Source organism: Pipistrellus hanaki (genome assembly GCF_964339955.1).
Source record: "Pipistrellus hanaki genome assembly, chromosome: 9".
Classification (NCBI taxonomy): Eukaryota; Metazoa; Chordata; class Mammalia; order Chiroptera; family Vespertilionidae; genus Pipistrellus; species Pipistrellus hanaki.
In genome coordinates this window covers 60183562-60202303 of record NC_140511.1, presented here as the reverse complement: position 1 = coordinate 60202303, position 18742 = coordinate 60183562, and the positions used below count along the sequence as shown (strand labels likewise).

The 18742-nt window shown below is 34.3% G+C and overlaps 1 protein-coding gene across 3 annotated transcripts in view; it reads left to right on the top strand.

Moving 5' to 3' along the window:
* KIF18A (kinesin family member 18A) overlaps positions 1 to 18742 on the top strand; it is a 71883-nt gene that overhangs the window by 33249 nt on the left and 19892 nt on the right. For all 3 annotated transcript variants that reach the window (XM_084893624.1, XM_084893625.1, XM_084893623.1), the window contains 2 exons: positions 2765 to 2886; positions 6129 to 6364. In XM_084893624.1, coding sequence (XP_084749750.1) covers positions 2765 to 2886; positions 6129 to 6364 — 358 coding nt within the window. The remainder of the gene's footprint in view (positions 1 to 2764; positions 2887 to 6128; positions 6365 to 18742) is intronic.

Sequence of the window (18742 nt, the reverse complement as noted above, 5' to 3'; positions counted from 1 at the left end):
CTTGTGTTTTGAAGTATGATTATAATTTGGAAAAATTAGACTGTTTTCAATCTTGCCACCCTAATTCTACTCTCGGTTCTTTTTCCTATGGCTATTTTTACTTCTAAAGTATCTATTTATAAGCCATTATTCCCTATGTAAGAAAATTGAGATATAACTTTGTAAAAAGACTTATCCACAGTCATACAACCCTGGACACAGACCTACACTGTGACTTTCAAAGGGGTACTCTTTTTTTTTTTTTTTCCTGTACCCTCCTGTATTATCTACCTCTTCACGTCTCCAATCTGTTCACTTCTATCTCCCATTGCTTCCTACCTAAGTCAGACTCCTGCTTCCATTAGTGGACTGCTGCATTTGGTCTTACTGACTTCATTCATATTACACTGCAATTCATTTTCTCAACTGCAACTGAAATGAGCTTTGTAAATGTAACTCTGATCATATCACACTGTTCAGTGCTTTTTCTCTCTAATACAATCTCTCTATTATGATTTCCTAGGCCTAGCATGACACCTGAATACCTCAATTTTTATATATCATCTCTCATTATATTTTTCACTTCAGCCATTACTAACCTACTTGTAGTTCTTCGAATAGGCAATGCTTTTTAATCAGTAGTATATCAAGAAGAAAAAGACTCAAGTTGTAAACTTGGTTTTTTTTTAAAGATGACAGGCTAACCAAGGCCCATTATTTTCTAATATAATTATACAATCAACGCTTGCCTCTTTAGAAGAAAAGTGTTTTAAAATAAAGGAATAACATTAACAGGGGAAGCATTTTTTTGTGTGTCTGTGTGGTTAAAGAGAAAAGATGGAGTATTTTAGCAAATATGTTTGCACTGTCAGGATCATTGAATTTTCTAACTGGAAGACACTAAAGAGATCATGTTGTCAAGTTCTTAATTTTAGTCAGATAAATTCATCTCCATAAAGACCTTAATTTTAAGACCTTAAGGTTGCATTTGTTGTTATGGCTGAGCCCATCTCTAAAATCACCTGACATAGGCCAGTGCTCTAATCATATCATAACTGACTCCTAAAAAGAGTTTTCTCTAAAATATTGGTTGTATGTGTTCACATATAATGATGAGTCATGTAAATAAGCCCCAACTTTAATATACCTAGGACACACTAAATGACATTGTTTTCCTGCCGTGGTGCCTACTACAGGCAAAGAAAGTATTTGTTTTAAAAGAAATGAAAAAACAACTTTAAGCTTCTAGAGAATTAATGGTTACTTGCAGATTGGGAGGAACATTGAAAAGCTAAAATGGATTATGGGAATTGTCCCCAGGAGGATGTCTCCAGGCACATCTCCCTTACTTTATGGGGTTGTTGTCTCAGCCCCCTACTTCTTTTTACTCTATTGACTAAAATTTTCCCAATTAAAGATTTCAAGAATGCTATTGTATTTTTACCCGTATTTCAGTGTAACCACTTAGCTAATATTTTTCATACTGGAGGTTTAGTAAGCCTGAGGAAAGATAAGTAGTTTTAGGGGGTAGGTTAGATAACACTTGAGTTTACACACATGAAGCTCAGGAAAATGCGAGCCTACAGAAGACTTTTCCACATTTTTTCTGTAGGGTGATGCTTATACCAAGATCTGGTTAAAGCAAGAAATTGTTATTACATGCAACTGTAATCTGGGGCAGTAACACTGAACTAGTTTGACACAGCCCCTGTTCTGCCGCTGAACCTTAAAGTCTAGTACAGACAGAAACTACATGAACAGTCATGGATCAATCCTATGACAAAGACTAGTGGGGATGGAGAGTATCCATCTTTAAATATGATGCTCAAGGAAACCGCCATAAAAAAAGTGACATTTAAGGAAAAACTGGTCATAGTCATGTATTTTCACAGTCTAATGAACAAGTTGGATAAACTAAGAAACTGTGACCATAATAAAATTGATTGTGAATTTCTGACCTGTTTCTGAGGAAATTTGCAATTTATCTTATTTATCTATACTAATAAAAGGGTAGTAGGCTGATTAGACTGGGAAACCTTTCTGAGGTCCATAGTGGCAGGGCTGAGGAAGAGACGATTAGGGGCGATCAGGCCAGGAGGGAAGGGCAGTTGGGGTGATCAGGCTGGCAGGGGGTTTCAGTTGGGGACCAGCAGGCCAGAAGTGGGGTCAGTTGGGGGCGATATGGCCAGCACAGGGCAGCAGTTGGGGACAAGCAGGCGGGGGGGGGGGGTGAGGGGGGTGGGCAGTTGGGGGCGAACAGGCTGGCAGGCAGAGTGGATAGGGGCGATCAGGCAGGCAGGTGAGCAGTAGGAGCCAGGGGTCCCAGATTTTGAGAGGAATATCTTGTGGCAGTCGGACATCCCCTGAGAGTTCACAGATTGGAGAGGGTGCAGGCTGGGCTGAGGGATATTCCCCTTACCTCACCCCTGTGCACGAATTGTGTGCACCGGGCCACTGTTAAGTTATAAATACCTGTACCAGAATGCTTATTTTTCAAACTGTGTCCAAGGATACAAAACTTAAATCTGTTGGCCTTGGTTGGAGAATCATCCTGTACACCAAGGGATGGTGGGTTACATTCCTAGTCAGGGCATATATGCAGGTTTTGGATTTCAACCTCAGCCCTCCCACCATTCCTCCTTACCTCTCTCTCTGAAATTAATTTTTAAAAATCATTTAAAGAATTAAAACTATCAATATCAATATAAACTAAGGTTTATTAAAATTGATTTAACTTTTACATTCTTAAAGGAATCTGATGTATAGTTTACATTGTTTTCCTTAGGAACTCAGTAAAGATCTTCATTGTCATCATTTGCGCCTCCAGAACAACGATTTGAAAGCACAAATTAAACATGTGATGGATCTAGCTAGTCTTCAGGAGCAGCAACATAGGCAGACTGAGGCGTGAGTATATGTGTTAACCTATGGTATAGACCCAAGGAACCTGAAACATAGAAGTTCACTTTTCCAAGCCAGAAAACTGAGTTTTATCTGGGACAGGATACATTATTTTTAAGTGTCTACCAGCATCAGAAAGCATAGACAGGAAACATTGAGAAAGTATAATAGGTGTGATTCTTCTCCAGCTAATTTTTTTATAGTGCTTTATAGTTTTGAAAGCATTTTTAATTAATTATTTTATGTAACATATGCCATGTGCTATTGAAAAGGATACCTATATTGTGAAAAGGAATCTGTCTCTACCTTTCTACTAGCTATCCATTTCCCTCTTAGAGGCACTCACTATTAATGCTAACTAAATATTTAAGCAGGCAGTTTTTAAGCATTTTGAACTCCAGAATAATATTGTTCTGTCATTAAAGTGAAGTTCTAAAAGTGTATATATTTTACATCAAGTATCCAGGAATGTGATGGTACACTATCTCTTACGTGCTCTCTCTACTAGCTCCCTAGTAACATCATTTGAGTCTGTAATAACATTATAGTAAAAAAGTAAAACAAATCTTTATTTTTGTTACTTTGGATATGTTCGTTAGGTGTCACTTACATGCTCTAGAAAAATGAGAAATTTACTTCTCTTAGGGCTTCCTGCTGGAGGTCTAGTAGTTTTCTTAAATAACTGGAAATTAACTTTTCATACTTATGATCTAAGAGAAATCATAGTAAGAGAGTTATTTTTAAAAAGAAGAAAAGGGAAAGGAAAAAATTTATGGAGCTGTTCTTCTGTGAATACAAGCTCAACCTAATCTCCCCATACTGTCTATATCTGTAGATTAAGCGGACGTTGAATACTTATTAACTAACTCTTAATCTACCTCCAAGAGCTAGTTATAAAAGAAGCATTAATTAATTTACTTATTACTGTTTTAATCCCCACTAGAGGATATGTCTTTTTCTTTTTTTTCTTTTTAGAGAAAGGAAGGGAGAAAGAGAGAGAGAGAGAGAGAGAAAGAAAACATCTCAATGGGTTGCTTCCCTCACATACCCCAACCAGGTTTCACCTCATAACCTAGGTATCAAACCTGCCCTGACCCGAAATCAAACCTGCAACTTTTTGTTGTTCGGGTCAACATTCCAATCTACTAAGCCACCCAGCCAGGGCAACACATTAATTTATTTTAACCATACTATATTTGCTATGTAAGACAAAGAGATTAGTACACTTAACATAAATTTTTGCCTCAAAATGTACAAAAAGATTTCTAATTCTTATTTAAAAGTTAGGTGACCAAAGCATTACAAACAGGCAGGATGTCATAGTAGAAAAAGAAAGAGTTGTGGAATTGGTCTTGAATTCTAGCTTACATTACCAGTATAACCTTGCCTAAATTAATTTATCTTTATTGTTGAAAGTATTACAGATGTCCCCTTTTTTTTTCCTATTGACGCCTCCCCATAAGTCTTAGAAAACTAAGTGCAATAACTCAGGCAGGAAAATACAAACACCATATGGTCTCATATGTGGAATCTTAGAAAAACAAAACAAAATTCAAGCTCATTGATAAAGAGTACAGATTGCTGGTTGCCTTGCAGAGGCTGAAGGTGGGCATGGGCAGAAGTCATGAAGTGAGTCAGAAAGTACAAACTTCCAGTTACGAAACAAACACATCACTGGTATGTTATGTGCAGCATGGTGACTTTAGTTAATATTACTATATTGTAGATTTGAAAATTACTACAAGAGATCTTAAAAATTCTCATCCCAAGGAAAAAATAAATTCTGTAGCTACTTGTGATGAATGTTAACTAGATTGTGGTGATCATTATGTTTTCAAAATAATAACAAATGAATGTGTACATAGATATATTCATATAAAATGCATAGCTATGTAACATAGGTGTGGTTTCCTATGGCCACCTATGGACTCCCTGTACTTAGTATGTACCAAAAAACAGACTTCCCATGAAGGAAAGCAATTGTTCAGCATGAACCACATTGTTTGTACAAACCGTTTAAGCACAGTGAGACACTCTTATCTGAAAATGATGAGAACCCTGTCAAAATCCAACATTCAGTGTGCCAGCTACAGACCAACTTTGCTAGCAAGCCATTCTAAGAATAACAGGTAACTTCTCTGCACTGTGCCTGATTAGTATAGTATTCAATAAATAATTGCTTTTTATTTAACTTTTCTATAGTTCCCAATTTGGCTTAAATGAAGTACTTCCCATTCTCACCAAAATGAAAAGTATCACGGACTATCTAAATATTTAAGGCTCCCAAGTAATAAAGCAATCACTTCCTTGTGTTAAAATTAATGCCTATTCTTTTTTCACTGACCTATTTATACTTCCAACCGTTCTATTCTTCTGGATGTTATACGTCAACACCAGGACTGAATCATTTCAAGATTACTCATGTTTTTTGATGACATCTTCCTTGATTTAAAAGTTAGGAATCATTGATTGAGTGTATAAATATGTAACTATTTAGCTGTGGCATTTATTCAGTGAGCACTTACGTGGAGGTCTAATACATAAAAAGATGCATTCACTGCTGCTCTGATTAACAGTAGGGAAGACTTTGAATCAGAGCCAAGAATCTATTGTGTCCCATCAATTTCCCCATACCCACCATTCTTGTCCACAACTTATTTCCTTGAATCCCCTTGGAATAGCGTTGGAAGCCATTGCCTTACCTCATGAAGAACTAACTGAAAAGAAAATTGAGCTCTGTTTTTCCATTGTTGTTTTTTAAATGTCATATACCTAAAATGAGTCTCATCATTTGACATAGTATATTAATTTTTCATTTTAATCCCATGATGTTTGGTGACTTACAGTATCTTGGGTTTGTGAATCACATAATGCTTTGCAAAAAGCATTTCTGTGTATTTAATTTATTCAGTTCTCAAAACAATTTTCTGTTATAAGTAATGGCTGTCCAATTGATCCCCAAGTAATAAAGGAGAAACCTCAGTTGTTCCTTATCCAAGATCATATGGAAACAAATGAAGACTAAGAGTATATAGCCTGTTGCTCATAACTCAGATCCAAGATCCCTTCCACTCTGTATTTAACGTATTAAGAATATGTTGAGGTAGTTGACTGAGATATTCTAAAAAAGAACATATATACAGGGAATCATTTAAATTACCTGCTAATACTTTGGATGTTAAATAGAACTATAAAGTGTATTTAAAATTTAGTGTTTATCTCTCCTTCTTGTCACTTTTTCTATATAGAGTATTGAATGCTTTACTTCCAACCCTGAGGAAACAGTACTGTTCGTTAAAAGAAGCTGGCCTAACAAATGCTGCCTTTGAGTCTGACTTCAAAGAGATTGAACACTTGGTGGAGAGGAAAAAAGTGGTTGTTTGGGCTGATCAAACTACTGAACCTGATAAGCAGAGCGATCTACCAGGGGTTTCTATGGTTATGGCCTTTCCACAACTTGCACCAGTTCAGACTACTACTTGTTGTGAGTATGGCTTTTATTTTATTGAGTAAACTAGTTGCCCAGTGCACAAAATTCGTGTGGGGTGTGGATGCGGAGTGGGTGTCCCTCAGCTTGGCCTGCACCCTCTTCCAATCTAGGACCCCCTCGAGGGATGTCCAACTGCCGATCCTGCAGTCAGACTTCCTTCTCGCAATCCAGGACTGCTGGCTTCTAACTACTCACCTGCCTGCCTGCCTGATCTCCCTGACCACTCTGCCTGCCAGCCTTCTCACCCTCAACTGGCCCCCCTGCCGGCCTGATCACCCCCATCTGCCCCCTCTTGCCGGCATACTCGCCCCCATTTGCACCCCCCCGACCCCACCGGCCTAATCACCCCCAACTGCCCACCCCTGCCATCATGCTCACCCCTAACTACCTCTGCCTCAGCCCCGCCACCATGGTTTTGTCTAGAAAGACATCTAGAAGGTCTCCCGGCCTAATTAGCCTATTACCCTTTTATTAGTATAGACAATAACATTTGTAAAATGTAGTAGCCTCCTTAATATATCAATCTACAGAACAATTGAATTTTTAATAGGTTTGGCTATTTTGTGAGAATCAATGGGAATATGAGCTACAGAATTGTTTCAATGAACCAGTATCTCTCACAGGTCTAAGAACAGTATGCTTAATATCCTAAATATCTCCAACAATAAAACCTTTAAGTTATTTCACCCATTTTTTGATGTATTAATTTTACTTCTTTCTTTAAAATTTAACATCTATTAAGGACTAAAGATTATGATTAAGAATATCATATTCTTTAATACATAATAAGCTGTTCTTAATATTTAATAGTATAAAATTTACTCTTTCTGTGGAAGATCACTTGCTATCTACTTCATGAGTGTGCATGGAACATTTTTAAACAAAGTTTTTACTTCACAGGTTTTGATACATATTTTTCATTATTATTTAGTTTAAAATATTTTTGGATTTTGGTTATAATTTCTTCTTTGATCCATGTGGCAAATTCTAGCCTATTTTGGGGTTATTGATTTCTAGCTTCATTGAATTATATTTAGAGAAAATATCTTGTATGATTTTAATCTGTTGGAGTTGCTGGATACTTGTTCTACACCCAGTTAGCTTATAGTCTTCAAATCTTATTCTTTTTTTTTTTTTTTAAATATATTTTATTGATTTTTTACAGAGAGGAAGGGAGAGAGATAGAGAGTTAGAAACGTCGATGAGAGAGAAACATCAACCAGCTGTCTCTTGCACACCCCCTACCGGGGATGTGCCCGCAACCAATGTACATGCCCTTGACCGGAATCGAACCTGGGACCTTTCAGTCCGCAGACCGACACTCTACCACTGAGCCAAACCGGTTTCGGCCAAATCTTATTCTTAATGACTTATGTTTTAATTTATGTTCTATCAAATACTGAGGAAAGCTATTGAAATTCCCTCTATTATTGTGGATTTTTCTATTTTGCATCTGTTTTCTATTGCTGCCCTAACAAATTGGCATGAACATATCAACTATATTACCTCAAAGAGTTCTGAAGGCCAGAAGTCCAGCAGGTTTAATAGGTTAAAGTGCTAGAGCCCGATTCCTACAGGGAGCCTAAGCTGTTAGTCCGACATCTTTAGCACTGCTGTGGAGGCACCACTGCTGTGCTGGCCAGCCATGAGCCAGCTTCTGGCTGAGCAGTGCTCTCCCTGTGGGATCTTACTGACCACCAGGGGCAGGTCCTACACTGAGTATCTGCCCCCTGGTGGTCAGTGCCTATCTTAGCAACCAGTCATTCTGCTGTTCATCGATTTGCATATTAGCCTTTTATTGTATAGGATAGTTGAGCTGTTCATGGTATTTACAAGGAGGGTTTACAAACAACTCTTCTTTGTGGGCCCTAAATTCTAGTTCCAGTCCCCCGAACTACAAAGCTCTCAGTAATATTGCTAAGCATTTCTGCCACCTCTTCTAGCATCAGCAAACAACCTCAAGGGGAAAATAGCCTCCAACTACCTCCTGATGTTTGCCTATAATCCTTCAAAATTCTGTTAGCTCTCCTGTGCCTTAAGCTTATGTTTTGTGTGTGTGTGTGTGTTTTATATTTTGTCCAAATATTTTAGTTACCTTCCATAGAGAGGTTGGTTTGTTTGCCTAGATCTCCATTATTAAATTCCTTATATTTTTATAGTAAGATGATAGAGAAGTTGGATATATGTAATTTTTCTTTTTTAAAGCATTGGAATTTACCTACTTGAGATCATTGGAAAGAAAATAAGGTTTTTTTCATGTTCTTTCATACCTTTTGGGCCTTGATTTTTCCATATAATGTATTCAAGATGTTGAAGAGGAAATATGGTTTTAACACCAAGATTGAGAAAACTGACCACCTGCTATATGACAGTCATTATTCCTCATTTAAAAATCCATATTTCATTTACAATGGAATTGTGTAGACTATACTTGTCAACAGTACAACAAAACATTTATTTGGCTTTTAATTTCTTATAATAGTATTTGAAAGGGAAAGACAATTAGAATGTACATTATATAAAGATGTATTTTCTTTTTAAAAAGTGTATCAGAAGGTGGGTTTTGTTTTGTTTTTTTTAGTTTCATATTTCATTCACATGATTTTATAAATTAACTATTTGCTTAGTATGTTTTGCCTAGTCCATGAATTATCTGTGTTGTCTATATTATAAGTAGAGTCAAAGGTGAATAACAGGGTAGGGGTATAAATTGAGGCCACTTATAAATATTTGTTTTTCTGAGTCTTAGAATATTTAAGTTTCTCATTTTAAAATAGTGCAATGTACATTTGCATTTCTATAGACATGAGGCAATACCCAGATAGCATATATTGCTAAAATTATACTATACTATAAATGATAATCTTAACAAATTTTAGAAGTTAAATTGAAGTTATTTAACTTAAGCAAAACACGGGTCAGATGTGTCTCATTCATCTTAAGCTGACACATGTACCACTGTCTTTTTTCCATACTCGTATAAACAGGTAATGTCAAGTGATTTTGTTGTTAAATTTCAAAAATACTAAATGCTATGGGATTTTTATCCCTCTGCGTTAGGGACTTTAGAGAGTATTTACTAGCTCAACTGAATTCATTGTTTTTAAAACACACACAGTATTTTTAAAAGTCTGATGAGATTAACCATAATAAATTTACTCTGTGCTTTTAGCATTTAGGTTGTTTAATAAATTTTTATTTTTATATTATGCTAATATGTATTTTTATCATGGTGCTCATGTCTAATTATTTCCTTGATAAATTCCTGTAAGTGGAATTTCTGGCTCAAGAAATACGCACATTTTTTTTTTAAAGTTTATAATACATAATGCCAAGTTATACCCCTTGCCTCCATGTGATTGATTATACCAACTTGAATTCCCATTAGCAGTTCTATAGGAAAATATGTTTTTTGTTTGTTTGTTTGTTTAAGAAAATAATTTTCAAACACACTTAGAAGTCAAAAAAATACTATAATGAGCACATGTACTTATCATCTAACTTTAGGAATTCTCTAATGTCTAGTCCTGAAAATACCATCTGCTTTCCTTCACTCCATATATAACAAACACACTGGAATATTTTGAAAGAAATCTCAGATACAATATAATTTCTTCCATGTACATCTTAGTGTCTCTAAAAGAAAACCCAATGCCTTCTTCATACCTAATGTCATCTAATCAGTGTTCACATTTCCCTCACTGTCTCATAAATGATTTCTTCTTACAGTTTTTTTCCTATCAATCTTCAAACAAAGCCCAAACTTTGGTTGATGTATCTATAAAATCTTACTAAATATGGGGGTCTCTCTCCATCTTTTGTCTTTGCTAATTACTCATTGATCCTTTATAGTTTAATAGTCATATTTATTATCTTTTATACTTTTCCTTTGATCACTAATATAGTTCAAATATTTACTTTACTTTTTTTTCCCAGCTATTTAAGGTTCTATTTTGTTTTCTGTGAGGGACTTACCCATTATTTGGGAAAAAAAATTGGCATAATCTTTTGTAAAAGTGGTTAGTTATAAGAGCCTAAGATAGAGGTATTTATTCATTCATTTAATAGGTGTTTGCTTTGTACATTCATGGGATGGTAAGAAAGGTATGTAGCTGATATAAAGGAGAAGAGAATGCAAGTAGACAGTGATGAAATCATAGGGATGAGGAGGAAGGAAGGGAGATCACTTAACTTACAGCCTGGAGAGTCGTTGTTGAACTTCTGAACAAAAAACTGTTCCAGACTGTGACATGATCTGAAAAAATTTCCCTTTGGCTACTGTGTTGCAAATAGATTTCTAAATCTATTCTTATGGCAAGAGCTGAACAGTTACGAGACTACTGCAATAACCCAAGTGAAAGATGGTGGTGGTTCAGACCCGGTTGGCAGCAATAGGAGTGATGAGAAGTAGTTAGATTCTAATATATTTTGAAGGTAAAGCCAACAGAATTTCCTGACAAATTGGATTTGGAATGTGAGAGAAAGAAAGGTCAAGGATGACTAAGATTTTTTAACATAGCAACTGAAAGAATCAAGTCATCTTAAAAGAGATGGGGAAGACTTCGGGTGTAACAAATTTATTGGGTGGGGGTGGTAGAAGATTAGGTGTTCATTTTGAGGCATTTTAATTTTGTCTAAGATTCATCCAGGTGGAGACATCATGTAAGCAGTTGAATAGAAGAACCTGGAGTTCAGGGGAGAAGTCTAAATTGAAATATAAATTTGAGGGTTGTTAACATTTAGATGATATTTAAAGTCATAGGGCAGGATGAGATCATCAGGGATATTAACTCTTTCCTGTAAGATGCATGTTGCAAATGTATTCTTCAAATTTATCATTACTCTTCAAGTTTATCATTCACTCTTACCTTTATTGAGATATCCATTTTAAAAACTTTTATGTAATAAAATTGGTCTTTTTTTTTTTTCTTTCTCTACCATCAAAATTTTTTTCTTCTAATTTATTTTAAAATAACAGGCAAGGCCAAAACTGGTTTGGCTCAGTGGATAGAGCTTCGTCCTTCGGACTCAAGGGTCCTGAATTCGATTCTGGTCGAGGGCATGTACCTTGGTTGCAGGCACATCCCCAGTAGGGGGTGTGCAGGAGGCAGCTGATCGATGTTTCTAACTCTCTATCCCTCTCTTTTCCTCTCTGTAAAAAATCAATAAAATATATTTTAAAAAATAATAACAGGCAAGAATCTAACTTAATTTTTTCTAAAGAGCCTGCCATTCTTTTGTAATATATTGACAATCCATCTTTATGGCACCTTTGTTTTACATATAGTAAGTAGTATATATAATTCTGTTTATTGGATTTCTATCATTGATAATTTATAATTTTTTATATAGCAGTGCTAATTTTCCTTTGTTATTATTTATTTTTAAAATGTTCTTGGCTGTCTCTGACCAAGAAATGAATCTTACAATGATTTTTTTCCAATTCCAAGAAAATAAAACATTTTCAAAAATGTATACATTGATTTTGTTTTCACATTTTTCTATATCAAATATTCTCACTCTAGAGTAGTCTGTCTCTCCATATTCATATCTTTTTGTATGTGCCTCAGAAAAGTTTTACATTTTCTTCACATGTTTAGTATACACTTGTTATTAAATATATCCCACAGTATAATGTTTTATATTTTTACTATGTGGACTGTTTTTACTTTTGGATTTAATAAGCCTATATTCTTAAGTTTTTTAACTTAAGAAACTATTTTACCAATGGTAGTACTTGATTTTGGGATAGAAATTTGACTTGAGATCTTTGCCTACAAACTACATGCCAGTCGACGTGGAGTAAAACATGAACCTATTTTGGGTCTGGAAAACAGAAAGTGCACTCACTCAGTGAGTGCCGTGCAGGATGGGGTGCTGGCAGCAAGATTTATTTATGGAACTGATAAGATTTCTGACATTAAATGAAAAGTCAAGATTTCCTCGTTATCCATCTGGAAACTCACATTTAGTAATATTTCTGTCTCTAACCTTTCCTTTTCCAAAATTTTGCTCCCCATGCCAGTGGTTTTATCTTGAAGTACAATAAAAGAAAAGATACAGGAGAGCTATAGTAAGATGCTCTGACTGAATATAGAGTACTGGCTGAAGTTTAGATTTCCCCTAAAATTACTTGAGTTGAAAGAAATTTCATTTTAAAAAATAGGATACCTCTATTCTAATTCTATAGTATAATAAATATGAAGCCTCAAAAGATGTTAATATAAAGGAAATACTCTATATATTTTCTAATTTACCAACAAAGTGTAATCATTATCAATAACAACAGTATTCATGCTTGTAGCCCTAAATATATTTCATTTGGACCCTTGTTTTCTGCACAAGACTATGTTCAGTTATTTGTCTGTAACTGTAGATGTTACTGTAAATTAAAAGGTTCTTTGCATTGCCTTTTTATATTTATTTTCATCTTAAATAAGCATGAATACTAGGAAAATGAGATTGAGAGGAAAACATGGTATCTGCTGTTTTCCACAGGGATGGGTATCAAAAAAGTTATGGTTGATTTATTACTCAGAGTGCTGGATTAATTTAAAGAACAGTTACATAATTCTTAATACATGGGGAAACATATTCTTTCTATAATATTTTCAAGTAACTGATATTACCTGTATAGGCATTAATGCTACAATAACCACAATAGTGACTTATGAATGCATTATACGATGCATTAATTTGGTTAATTAATACATCTTGAGGTTATATATTTTTTAAATAGTTAAAATTCACTTGTGTCATTTGCAACTATGAATTCCATGAGCCACAAGGCTGTTAAAAAGAATTCAGATTTATGATTAGTACAATAATTGTATCAATCATTTGTAGCCCAGAAGTGTTTATTGAAATGCATATATTAATATTTGATTTCACTTTAGAACTTCGCCAACTAATTTTAATTTAGCATAGTTTCCCAAAATACCTTCTTACGTACATATTAACATGAGTACTAGCAAAAGAAAAATCCTTGCCATTATGTTGTACCAAACCTCAATTAGATCTTATCCCATTCATCATTGTCTTCCTGTCATGAAACCTACTTTGCAGCCTCTGACTCATGTTTGCTAAGTACTGCATTCTGCTTCTTATACTAACATATAGTTCTGTAAATCTTTTAAGTTTTACAGTCTTAAGCTTTTAATAAATTAGTTCCTCTGGGTAAAATCATTCAGAACACATGATATGGGACATCAAAAAGATGACCCCACAAGACCTGGCCATTTTTTTTTTAAGAGGGATTTTTAACTCATTGATGATAAATTATCTAGTCTCTTTATTTAAAGGAACCATCTGTGGAATATTTCAGAAAGCTAAAAAATAAATACAGATCCAATCTACCTAAGAAACCACATGAACTTGCCAGTTAATACTTGTATTTATAGAATGTTTCTTAAATTCAATTTATTTTAATACATATTGAGATAATTTGATGTAAGAAATGAATAACTATGGTGATGTCTAGACTGGTTTCTATTTCTCTTTCCTGTCCTTTAAAAATCTACCCTTCACATTAAAATGATCTCCCTAATAGAGTGCAGACCCGTTACTAAAAAGGCCTTCAAAGGCTTTCCCTGTCCTTTGTCAGGATGCAGACTCATTTCCATATGGCACTCAGTGTCCCCACCTTCTCTTAGACTTGCTTTCTATATCTTGCCTCTGTAGTTTCCAGGCTTTTCCCCTCAGTCTTGAGTGCTGTTTCCTCTAGCTCCATCCACATAGTAGTCCATTTAAAAACCCTAATCCTCATTCATAGTCCAGTTCAGGTACTCTCTCCTTTATGAAATCTTCTTTTTAATGAGTCCTCTCCCCTTTGCCCTCACATACTCTTTTGCATTTCCATTGTAATTTTTTATTCCACTGTTATAGCATACCTCCCCTCGCCCCAACAAAACTAACTTCATTGACTGTTGGGAACATTTTTTTTCAATAATTTGTTCAGTTTATTGCTGCTATCTCTAACGTTTTAACTTTTATCTTAACAATAGATTTCATTTATTATGATTTTTAAAAAGTCATGCCAAAAGAAATTCCTTTCATTTTTATTAATGTTTTATTTTAATAGCTTATTGAACATTTTCTTGCCTAACCATGCATATGTAGTTTGATTTTTTAAAAATTCAGATGCCAAATATATAGCTTTTTTTACTGAACCACTTGATTTTTGTATCATATATGAATTTAACACATTTTAAATAATGTATATTTTATTTAGCCCCCTACTAATGAACACTTAGGGTTTTTTTCACGTTATTGTTATAAGCAGCACTTGAGTAAAGTGTGTATGTGTGTATTTTACAACTTGTCTTAAGTATTTCTTTAGGCCAGTGGTTGGCAAACTCATAGAGCCAAATATCAACAGTACAACGATTGAAATTTCTTTTGAGAGCCGAGAACAGACTTCTGGGCATGGGCTATGAAGTTTCAATCGCACTATATGTACGCACTCGCGTGAGTTATTTTGTGGAAGAGCCACACTCAAGGGGCCAAAGAGCCTCATGTGGCTCGCGAGCTGCAGTTTGCCAACCACTGCTTTATTCTACTAAAAAGTAGAATACCTAGATCAAATAGTATGTACATTTTTAAGGCATTTGGTATGCATTGTCAAACTATTCTTCAGAAGTGCTGTAATTGTACAGTCTGCTACCATTAATGGATGATTATGGTGAACATGTTTTTCTGTGCTTTTGTTCGTTGTAGTTTGCTCTGAATTATTGTAATTACCTGTTCTTTGCTTTTGCTTTAGTTTTCTGGTTTGTTTGGTTGTTTTGGGGTATGGTTTGTGTGTGTGTGTGTGTGTGTTTTGTCTTTATTTTGCAAGAGTTCTTTCCAAATTGATAGATATATGACCACACCCACACAACATGTAGACATAGACATACATATATACACATGCAAGAGCTCTAAATCATTTGCCATATGTGGTATCTTTTTTTTTTCCATGATGGTTAATTTTCTGTAACCCTATTTAAATAATAAGATTATCCATATTTTGTGCATATTTATATTCTCTTTCCAGTAATAGGAGCATTAGCATCTCAGTTTGGGAGAGATGAAAGGGTACATTGCCTTCTATTTATATTTTGGGTCTGTAAAGAAAATTTTATATTTTTAAGTCTTCCAATATAATTATGTGTGTTATTACTTCGTATTACTTGGTTTCTTTGTCTGACCTTCCCTGGTAAATTAACAAGAGACTTCAGTTCTGCCAATGAGTATGATTGATATTATGACTTTAAGCTTGTCATTTTCTTGCTGTGAGCAACAAAATTATAAAAGAAGAAAGTTAAAATTAAATGGCCATTAAGATCATCTAATACTAATTTTGGTTCTGTGACTTTCCTGGTGGTCTGTAATCAGTCAGGAATTAGGACTAACATTTTAAAGTAGGAATTCCGTAAAAAATATGGATTGCTAAAGTAGGGAAGGATTATATTACTTGGGCCTTTCTTTTTTGTTACTGGGAAACATTGATGTTGAAGTTTTCCTCTGTAACAGGCACTTCGTTTAACATTATTTGAATGTGACTTGTTAATAATTTGATTTAAGTCATTTCTTATAATAATTAAAAGAAAATATTTCAAAATAAAAATATGTTGATGTTTCTTAAGACTACCTTTATGAAAATAGACATAAAACCACTTTTTTTTTTCTACTTTCTATTGAGATATGTGCTGCATGACTTATAGCAACCCTCTAATGTTTAATTTCTAAGACTACTGTTTATCTTATCAGGATTGTGTAAGAAGTGGTATATGTGTCATATATTATTACATATATACTTATATTGATGTATATAACATTTAATCTCAGGACCTATTTTAGGATAATTTTTATAATAAATAAAAATGAAAAGTTATTTTTTAGTGTGTATATATATATATATATATATATATATATATATATATATATTTCAGAGAGGAAGGGAGAGGGAGAGAGAAATAGAAACATCAGTGATGAGAGAGATTCATTGATTGGCTGCGACCGGCATGATCGGGGATCAAGCTCGCAGTGCAGGCATATGCCCTGACCTGGAGTCGAACTGTGACCTCCTGGTTTATAGATTGTTGCTCAACCAAGCAAAGTGAAAAATGAAAGTTATTTCTTAAAATATTTTAAAAGTGAGACTATACTGACATTTCTTAAAACTACTTTTAAGACATGAAACAACTTTGTTTTGTTTTTTCCTACTAGAAACATTTCTGAGCCCCTAGGTAAATGTGTGCATTAGACTTCTTGGAGAAATGAATATTTGAAAGTTAGAAAGAATCAAGTAGCTTAGATTGTGCTCCGAGGTGAACTCAAATATCTTAAAGAACAATACAGCCAATGAATGCATTTTAGGTGTTTCTTTTGAGGTACAGGCAGTCAGTTATTCTAATGTGTCCTAACATACTTCTTCCTGATACTCTATTTCATTAATAAAGTCAGAATAGTCAATGCATTACTTCTTTATATTGCTATTAGTTTATCATGTTTCTTAAAAATACCAGAAATTTGGGGAGAAGAGATGGCAAGTGTCATAAATTTTGTTTACTTCATAAAATATTTAGCAAATGTAAGTTAGTGGGCCAGGCAAATTAATTCTAATTTCATTATGCTTTTCACTGTTTTTTGTTTTATTTTTAGCTTATATTAATGTTTCTATTATTAATATAGCACATTTTATTCTACACACTACTACACAAACAACACAAATGTTAATGTACTTACATTGTAATCCAGATAAAATTATGTTAAAAAAAACTTTGGACTTTACTGATGAAAATTTTATTTTTTCCTCCATCTAATCCACAACTTTAGTGCTTGCATTTAGAGTTCATTTTAAAAGTGGTTTTAATACTTAAAAGTCTTTTTGAAAGGCTTCTAAAACTTGGCAGTCTCAACACAATGTTTTTGTCTGACTTCCTTTTTAAGTCTCTCTATGAACTTACAGTAAACAAAACTTTGAAGCGGGAATCTGTAGCCATAATGCAGGAACAGATGAATAGAACACTAACCACTTTATTCTGAAATGCACTTTTTCAGTTGTATATAAGACGCCTTAAAGCACCATATAAATATTTTAAGATGTTTCCTAAACTATTAATGGGTAAGTATTACAAAGACTAAGATTGGGTTCATTAAACAAAACATACTGTTGTGTTTAGAAGAGAGCCTCTTTCAGCAGCCCAAATTCTGAACACTTTAAAAATCCTGGTTTGAATTGTAGCACATAATCATTTTGAAAGTTACGTTATTGGGTCCTATAACCGCAGCTGCCTACCTTCTTCCCTAGATTAGGAGTTTATTCATCCATTTTAGCACTGTATTTTGCTCAATTGTCACTTTTAAGAGAACAGCTTCGTGTTTCTTAAACAGTAATTAGTGCATAGAATTGTTACTACATTAACATGTGCTTTCAACTGTGTGAGATATTAGTAATCCTAAAAAAATCATCTTGAATTTCAGGATAATTATATTAGACCTTTATAAGTAAAGTAATGCCAAAGTTATTATTCATTGAACAGTTTCTCTCCAAGTAGGTCCCCAACTGTTCTTTATATTTGTGTTATTCTGGTTTATTTGAAAATATTATTTTAAAATTATGCTGATTTCTTAAAGTGACATCCTCTCTTGATTAATCCTCTGAATATTTCTCAACAAACCTATGAAGAAATTACAGTATGCATTATCTTCATATGAGATCTAAATGTGAAGTTAAAGATGGGTATAAGAATTATAATGACTAACCCTACATATCTTTAGGACATTTAACATATCAGAAAGCAAACTGATTAAATCCAAATATGTCTTTTATATCTTAGCATTTTTGCTATCCTAAAGTTTATTTTTATTTCTAATATTCTCTATAAATTTTCAGTGTGTCAAAACTACATATGCTAACATTCACATTTTACAAGTGGTTTGTCTATTCCTGGGAGGAATTTTTCTTTACTTGGGGGACTCATAACTTTAAATTCATTTTGCCCATTTTCCACCATATTGGATAATTAATTTCCAGTGCTTGATTGAGTCCCATTTTTATTTGCTCTTTCAGATTTTACTATACATAGATAATTGTCCTGCCTTTCTTTTGCTTATATGCTAGAGAAAACATGAGTAGGGAAGTGAAGTGGTAAGCCAGTGGAAGTGGAACTAAATAAAGAAAAGATTTTTCCCACCTTCCCGAGGCCTAGACTATCTTAGCTCCTCTGAGGGCCTACCTATTTCATTTCATGTTACTTGCTTGCACAAAATGTGCACTGGAAGGATCCCTAGCAGCTACAATTCCACCTTCCCCTGGCCAGCTCCACTCCCTGGTGAAACTCCTGGCAAAGGGGACAATTTGCATACTATACTTTTATTATATAGCAC